Source organism: Nelumbo lutea, chromosome 1 (assembly GCF_056320005.1).
Source record: "Nelumbo lutea isolate HS-2025 chromosome 1, American lotus-T2T, whole genome shotgun sequence".
NCBI lineage: Eukaryota > Viridiplantae > Streptophyta > Magnoliopsida > Proteales > Nelumbonaceae > Nelumbo > Nelumbo lutea.
Window position 1 is genome coordinate 46,448,763 of NC_142684.1, and position 8,496 is coordinate 46,457,258.

The following is an 8,496-nucleotide window of genomic DNA, read 5'->3' on the forward strand; positions in this document are numbered from 1 at the left end:
TCATTGACAAAATCAACGGTTTTTGGGGTGAAATGGACTAATTCCCAGTTTTTCAGGTCTAATCATCTGATCCGATCCGATTTTTAAAACACTAGATTTAATTGTGTATCTGACCATGTGGCAAATAAGTAGGAGATGCATCCCTCACTGTTTATATGTCTCTCATAACAAGTAGACCTATTTATGAGCCAGGTATCCCAATGGTCCAATCCAGTCCAGCCCATTCTTTATTGGGCTTGGCCATGATTTTAGCTTGCAGGTTCAGGCCAACACTAGCCCCAATTTTTTTATGGGCCAAGCTTGGGTTTTCTAAAAAAGTTTAGATTGATAATATTTTATAGGGAAAATTCCTGATTAGTATCCTATACTTTGGGCCTAGTGTTATTTTGGTCCCTGAACTTTAAAATGCAACAATTCAGTATCCAAACTTTTAAAATGTGACAATCCAGTACCTGCAATTAATTAGCTATTAACCAGCCGTTAAGTGGCATTTGAAAAAAAACACAAATGCCTTTCGAGTGTCATCTAATTTTCTTTATCAACAATCCAAACATTGACAAAATATTAATAGTCCCAAATCTTTGCCTTTTCCATTCAAGAAAGTTGAGGTCACGTTTGAGTGGGCATTTTGGTGACCTCAACTTTGTTGAATAGAAGAGGCAACGATATGAAACTGTTAATTTTTTGTCAATGCTTGGATGGTTGATAAAGAAAATTAGATGACACTCAAAGAGATACTAGGCCCAAAGTATAGGGTACCAATTGAGAATTCTCCCTATTTTATATAATAAAAAATATATTAAAAATATAATATATATTTTTTTCTTTTTTCCTCTTATTGGAATTGGAATCAAAATTCATTAGAATCATAGTTGTCTATTTCTCCCACTTGTTTGGTTCATTAAAGAATTGGAATCGAAATCAAAATAGGAATTGGAACCAACTAGAATGGATTGTCATTCCCAAGGGAGGGGGAGGAAATCCACTAGGAAAATGTATGAGATTCCAATTCTTCCCAGCCAAACAATTGGAATCAGAATTAGTGTTGTCAAAACTGGACTGGATTGGAAAAACTGAGAACCGGTCACCTGACCAGTTTGGTTTCATGCTAAAACCATTTTTTGGCCAACAAATCATTTATTTGATCAGCAAACCATTGACTCAGGCGATCGAACCATCGGCCTGGGCAATGATTTTTAGTCATTTTTTTGTTTTTTAATTTTTTTATTGTTTTAGTCAAAGTGGGTCTTCCCTTTGGGCTAGACGGCCAAACTGTTCTACCTAAGAGCCAAACCCGATTCCCTATCTGATCCGATTTTAAAAACTTTGATCAGAATATACCATTTCGATTCCAAGCCAAGCTTGGGTTCAATATGTAAGCTTGGTGATCAGGCCAGGTTTGGGCTCGGGCAGGAACGTATTGCAAAACCCGACCCGGATAGGCAAGTGTAACGGTAAGTGGCCACAACCTACTGTACAGCAAGCTTTTAGTAAAATGTTCCCTTCTCACTGTTGTGCCACTCTCATAGTCTCATACTTGATTTTTCTATTGAGCATGAAACAGAGCGGGTCACATCCAAGATCTTCCCTTCTCCATACCCGCATGTGGCAGGTTCGGATCATCAGATAAATGATATAGAATTATTGTAACATATTTGGAAACAGGATTGTCCAGATATAATGTTGCAGATCTGAATAGAAACTGGGACCCCATCTAGATTCCACAATACATTTATTGATATATACACCTAAACGGATCCACCATATAAAATGTAACTCAGATCGTGACCCGGTGAGTTTCGAGGTTTCTCTACTGGGACGGTTGGTAAAGACATGTGAATCTCGAACTCCCGTGATATCATTTCCTAGAAAGCCTAAAAGCTAAAAACTAACGACCTTTCGATCATTTCACCGACAATACATGATTACAACTTCTCTAATCGTCTACAGTTCTACTCGTAATACTGGCTAATCATATGATACACTGCATCGTATTCATACACAAATCCCATAGTTACATACCGATGTCGTGAATGCTGATTGGCCCCGTTTCGTCCGGTTTTTCACTTCCCAGGAAGCCGGTCCCCCCTCCGGAAAGCAAAGCACTCTGCCATCTCATTCGTACGCGCCCGTACTTCTGGCATTTCACACGAACCACACACGTGTACAGCTCAGCTACTATGGCTCTACTTATGGGCCCACGATCAAATGGTGATCAAAGGGATCAGTTCACATCAACCGTCCGATGTGTATTAGTAACTCTAATCATTATTTCTGATAGGGATCTACACATTTATGAAACTGCTAAACGACACAAGTATTTGGATAATGATACAGGTAATGATCATATACTCTATGATCACTGAAATAGATGTGAAACGAGCTACATATAACATCAGATTGGTATCGGAAAAGGAGGAGATGTGTCGTGTATGATAGATTCGGATCTTATGGTGTGAGATTAGTCCTTCAAATAGTTTTAGTTGTGTATGAATCAAAATACAACCTATCCTTCTCAACAGGAGAGGTGGATCAGAAAAATGGTTCTATGTGTATGAAACGATAAAAGGTAGTAAGAGAAAGTCAGGACTCGGGAGACTGCGGAGACTTCAGTATAACCTTTCCACAAAAGAAGCTGTTAGTTGAGCTTGAACATTGTTTGTTCAGTAGAGCTCTGGTTTTGAAGCTTTCTAGATTCCCTTGGTTTCGTTTTTCTGTACGTTTTGTTCGGCTTTCTGTATCTTCTCTGAAACTTGGTTCTCTAAGATCAAATGGACGGCGACGAAGTCCGTACGATGACTCATCCGCCCGGTTAGAGTTGCTTATTACGGAACGCTGTTTCTTTTCGATTCATTTTTGGGGTTTTCTTCTTTCTTCTTGTTAGTTGTTGTCTGGGTTGTGATTTGCTCGTTAATGGGTTGTTTCTGTTTTTGTTGTAATCTGATTTTGTTCAATGTAGAAGATTTCTGACGGGTTTGTTCATTGTTGTTGGCAGAACATGAGACCCCTGTCTTCAGGTGTCACAAATGCGGTTGGCCCTTTCCCAACCATCATCCGAGCGCCAAGCATCGACGGGCGCATAAGAAAGTTTGTGGGGCTCTCGATGGATACAAGCTCATTGAGCCGGATCGAGACGAAGAAGATTCCGGTGAGAAGTTGGGGTTCAGCAGCTTCTTGCCTTGAGGTTGTGTTTGGATGTTCTTGAGCTAGTTGAATAACTTCACTTACTGCAGGGAATCTAAAGCGGAGTGAGTCATTCGAGAGTGGACATAAGATGGTTGGTACAGAAGAGGACGAATTTGCTGATGCGGCGTTAGAGTTTACAGAAACGGTCGCTTCTCCTACAACTAAGTCTCTTGAGGTTACAACTGAACCTCTCGAGGTTTCAGGTGAGAGCTTTTCATTCTTTAAAAATAGAGTAGCGGAAACCCATTTTACAGTAGAAAATAGAATGTGGTTCCTATTTATTATATGCTGTAATGTATGCATTTCTGATGGTGGACAGTGGATTCGGTTTGTTTCCTTAACCAAATCTTTTCTTGTTTGTGGAAATTTTGAATGATGCTGATTGAATGGAGAGAAAGGAATTAATGTGGGAAGTGCTCGGTATATGCTGGTTTTCTGTTTAATGATTTTGTGGTTTCTAATTTGCTTGGACTTGGAGCACGTTCCAAATGAAAAAAAAGGGCAGGTTATCTTGGTTTACTGTTTCTATAAGCCTTCAGATCTGATCTCCTCGTTCATTTTCTTCTGTTTCCACCCAGGGTCATGTTGATGTGATAAATAGAGTTTGTCGTTCAACTGATTAACCTTAACTAAAAGAAAGAAAGAAAAAGATAACTAGAATTTGCATCCTCTCCCTGAATTACAGTAGATTTAACTGTAAAGGGGAGTCATGATGCAAAATACATCATTCCAGAACCTATTCTTGATTTTGTAGTATTTTTAAAATTTTATTTTTTGCATGAGAGTCAACACACAATATATTTGAGATTCAAATGCGGCTTCTGAATCTGATTTTACCATGTATTATTTTATATACTCTTCTTTTTAAGGGTTTTGATTGGGTCTTGTCAATTCCTATACTTCATACTTAACAACTGAATTATCAACTTCAATTCTAGGTGACAATGTTGTATCATTACCTGTAGAGACATTAGAGAGAACCGAGGATGAAAGTGGCTATGCTTCTGCTATATCTCCAGCTATTGGTCCTTTTGAGAAGAACAACCAAACTATTGAGATTGTCACAGGCAGCACAGTATTGTGCATTGGACAGGCGAAGTACATGTCACAAAATGAAGATTCTGAACATGCAGATCTGTATCTTAATTCTGATCAAGTTGGAGATACTGCAAGAGAAACTGGAATTGGATCTTCTGATGAGATATTTGAGAGTCAAAATGTAAAAGCAGAAGTGAATGACTATGCATCTAAAGATACATCCGATTCCAAAACTTCAACTCCAGATCCAGATAACAATACTGTACTCTTTGATAATTCTGTCATATCCCCAATAAAATTTGAAGAACCAATTATTTCATCTTCTGAAAGCAGCATTCTAACTGTTGAGATTTTCATGGACAATTCTAGAGTGTCTGGTGGACAGGAAAAATGCATCTTGCAAAATAAAGATTCTACACATGTATACCTATTTGATAATTCGACTCAAGTTGGAGATGCTACAGAAGAAATTGGAATTGGGTATCCTGATGAGACTGTCAGCAGTCAGAATATAAAAGCAGTAGATGAATCTCCACCTAAAGATGCCTCTAATGCTAAATCATCAATTCCAGTTCCAGGTAAAAGTACTGTATCACTACCTATTGAAATGTCAAAGATAACAAAGGATGAAAATGGTTATGCTTTTGCCATTGAAGCACCAGCTAATGATTCTAAGAGCAACCTCCAAACTGTTGAGGTTTCCGTGGGCAGATCTAGGGTGTGCACGTTGCAAAATGAAGATTCTGAAAGTGTGGATATGCTTATTAGTTCCACTCAAGCAGGAGATGCTACAAGAGAAGTCATAATTGGGTTTCCTGAGGAGACTGTTGAGGAACAGAATACAAAAACAGAAGCAAAAGAAAATGTGCCTACAGATGCACCAAGTACTGGTGGATCTTTAGAAGTTTCAGAAGTAAGTGGCACTATTGATTCTAAAGACCATATGGAACCAGAGATACCTATAGTCTCTGGATGTAGTGAAGTCAGAGAGGATAAAGAAAATCATTATGAAGCTTTGATATTTGGGGAAGTTCATTCATGTCCTTTGCCAAGTACCAGAATCAGGTGTCCTGAGGAGTCTGTTGAGGAACAGAATACAAAATCTGAAGCAAAAGAAAATATTCCTACAGATACACCAATTTCTGGTGGATCTTTAGAAGTTTCAGAAGTAACTGGCATTACGCTTAATTCTAAAGACCCAATGGAACCAGAGATACCTATAATCTCTGGTTGTAATGAAGTCAGAGAGGAAAAAGAAAATCATTTTGAAGCTTTGATATTTGGGGAAGTTCAATCTTGTCCATTTCCAAGTAAAACAGATGAAGGTTCTGATGTCTCTTCTTCAGTTAAGCAGGTTCTGGAGGAAAACCTTCAACAGGAAAGAGAGACCATAGACACAGTTGAAAATGCGTGTATTAAGCAGAAAACTGATGCTTCTGAATGTAAGGACACAACTAATGACTTTAGTAATGCTGATAAAATTCTTGTCAGAGATTCTACTAATAGTATTAATAATAATCCTGTGAGTTTGCAAAATGACCGTGACAACAATCTACTTAGACATCAACTTGGCTCCTCTGAAGTTCTTTCCTCTAATCTAGGATCTGCATCAGGTATTTCTTTTCTTGTAACAGTTGTAATTTTTAAAAGCATAATTTTCACCTTTCTGTTTATAAGTCTATTTGGTAGTTGACATGGAGTTCTTCATGTTGTGTAGATGTTGCAATTGATTCTAGTAGCCAAGGGGATAGCATTGAAGGCCACTGGGGATCTATTTCCGGTAAGTGTAAATATATGCCATTACCCAATGTAATATTGGCCCCAGCTTCCTGGGGTCTTGGGAGGGGTAGACTGGGTACGATCCTAACCTTTGGCATTTTTATGTTCTCATGCTTTCCGGCCCGAGATTTTACCATTATACCAAGTTTATTTTCCTTCCCTTTATAGGAGTCCTCAATTTCTGATATTTTATGTATTTATTGTTGTTATTGTTTTGTTGTAGATGGAACATTTTCTTCCACTAAAGATGCTATGGAAGAAACCAATACACTTGTCCATGCACAAAAGGTTGATAGAGAAAACACAGGGGAGAATGGGTCAAAAGAACAGAAAAAGAATGAACAGATAATCACTAAGATCACCAAGAGAACTGAGAAACCACATAATACCTTGAAGAGCCTGCTTGTAGAAGGACATGATGAAAAAAATCACAAGGCACAAGATGGGGCTCCTCTAGAAGATCCAATAAGTGTCCTTGATGTTAACCATGAAAAATTAAACAGAGTAATGGAACAGAATTCTCCTCAAACATTTAAGGGAGAAAAAAGGAGAACCAAAGGAAAACCTTTGTGGGTATCACTTCTGTGCTGCTTATCTGTTAGTTAGACCAATAACGGGAGTTTGTTCAGGGAGTCAACTTACAGAGTTTACAAGATATGGTGGATTGTTTCTTTAGCTATATTATATGTTATATTTTTCTTTACTTTAAATTATTGGCGATATTCTTAGTCATTGAAACCACTAATTATTCATAATTTGCACTCAAGGTTGTTTCCGAAATTGAAGAAGTGATGGATTGTTTCCATAACCCCCTAATGGTCTAACCCATGTTTGCTAAATATACACAACTCAGCAAATCCATCACTATTATTTCCCAATTTGTACAGTTTGGGCCATTTGAATTGTGAATCTCTGTATGTGTGGCCATTGATAATTGATTTTCACATTGGATCAACAATTAGGTTCTGTTTGTTTGCAGTTCAATTCTGAAATGGAACAATTTTTTTTACCATGTTCAGTTTTGCATCCATTTGTCTGTAGCTATGATTTGCACTCCTATCTGATGCAAAATATGTATTTCTTGTCTCATTTGCACTTATGGCTCAGTTTGGAAGGAGTACAAATACATATATGTAGACCGCAAAACCTTGTATTTTGTATGTATTTGTACTCTACATACTCATATTTGGGTGCAAATTTTGCATCAAAAAATTGACAAAATTTGCATCATACTGTTTTCAACCTCAGTTCTTTCTCAAACAAAGTGGGGACCACATCATCTTTCTCCCTATCACACTCCAAACAAATAACCATTATATCTTCACTCATATAATGTGGGCATCACTTCATTTTACCTCACACAAACAAATAAGACAATCAAATCTGAAGCAAAATTTAACCAGAATTGAGATTCAGCATATTCCCAAACATTTACACCTTTGAAAATAAAATTCACACCGCAAATAAACTGAACCCTAAGTGGGAATTTGATTGTGTGTATTGGGGTGCAAATGGATGAGATTATGATCTGATCCTATTTTGTCGGATTGGGTATCCCTTTGTCATACTTTCAAATTCCGGTCTCTCTCTCTCATATATGATGATCACCCCTCTATCTTGTATTTTTTGTTTTTCTTTATATGAACTGTTATGCTTTTTCCTTTTAATAATTTATTACAATTTTCAGAAATTAAGGAGATGTTTGGCATCAATGCTGATTTCCCAAAAATCACGGCCATGTTGGAGCTGCACCAGAACGAAAGGAATCGGCACTGAAATTTCTGTTTGGTTAAACAATTTTGGTGATTTTCAGGAAATCGGCAAAAAAACGAATCTTGAAATTGGCTCATTTTCAGGGATCACCATTTTTGGTAATTACCTGATTTCCAACTAATTCCGATTTTTTGAGGATGACATGGCATCCGATGTGGCATTGAATCATAGCTCTAATGTAAAAATAGTTGGCCTTTGAAAATCAGTACCAAACAGACTCAACGCCAATTTCTCAAAAATTGAGTCACATGGTAGAAATTATACCAAATAAAAATTACTGATTTTTAAAAATCGTAATAAAAAATCATCATTGATGCCAAACATTACCTAAAACAGATGAAATCAGATTCGAATTCAAAGATCCAACATCCTTCACATGTTTAGATTCAAATCAATGCTTGTGAGATATGATCTACAATCTGTATTATCAAATCAAATTCAAAAAAGCATAGAACAAAAACTGGTAGGAATGTAGTGGTCTAGTGGACAGGAAATTTGGATCATTTGAAAAGTCTTATTAGGGACCATCTTTCAGTCAAACATGGACAAATATCTTACCCAGGGAGCGATGGTTCCTTTCTATGGTCCTTGTCAGTTGACTCAACTCATTTATTTCTACCTTTTTCCCTGACGATATTAAAATGGTTCTGAACAGAGACATTAACAGTATATTTAAAACTTCTTATATTTTTAATTTTACAAAGTCTGGACCCCACAACT

The 8,496-nt window shown here is 37.2% G+C and overlaps 1 protein-coding gene across 2 annotated transcripts; it reads left to right on the top strand.

Moving 5' to 3' along the window:
* The first annotated feature begins 2,523 nt into the window (after positions 1-2,523).
* Positions 2,524-6,758, top strand: LOC148874522 (uncharacterized). 2 transcript variants are annotated; one of them, XM_088980052.1, is made up of 6 exons: positions 2,524-2,811; positions 2,996-3,148; positions 3,234-3,389; positions 4,125-5,837; positions 5,942-6,004; positions 6,227-6,758. In XM_088980052.1, exons 1-6 carry the CDS (start codon positions 2,772-2,774, stop codon positions 6,607-6,609), a joined length of 2,508 nt encoding a protein of 835 aa, XP_088836178.1. In that variant the 5' UTR covers positions 2,524-2,771; the 3' UTR covers positions 6,610-6,758. The 2 variants fall into 2 exon arrangements, with proteins under 2 accessions (XP_088836178.1, XP_088836865.1); XM_088980739.1 differs by having other exon boundaries at positions 2,525-2,811; positions 4,152-5,837.
* Positions 6,759-8,496: the final 1,738 nt, after the last annotated feature.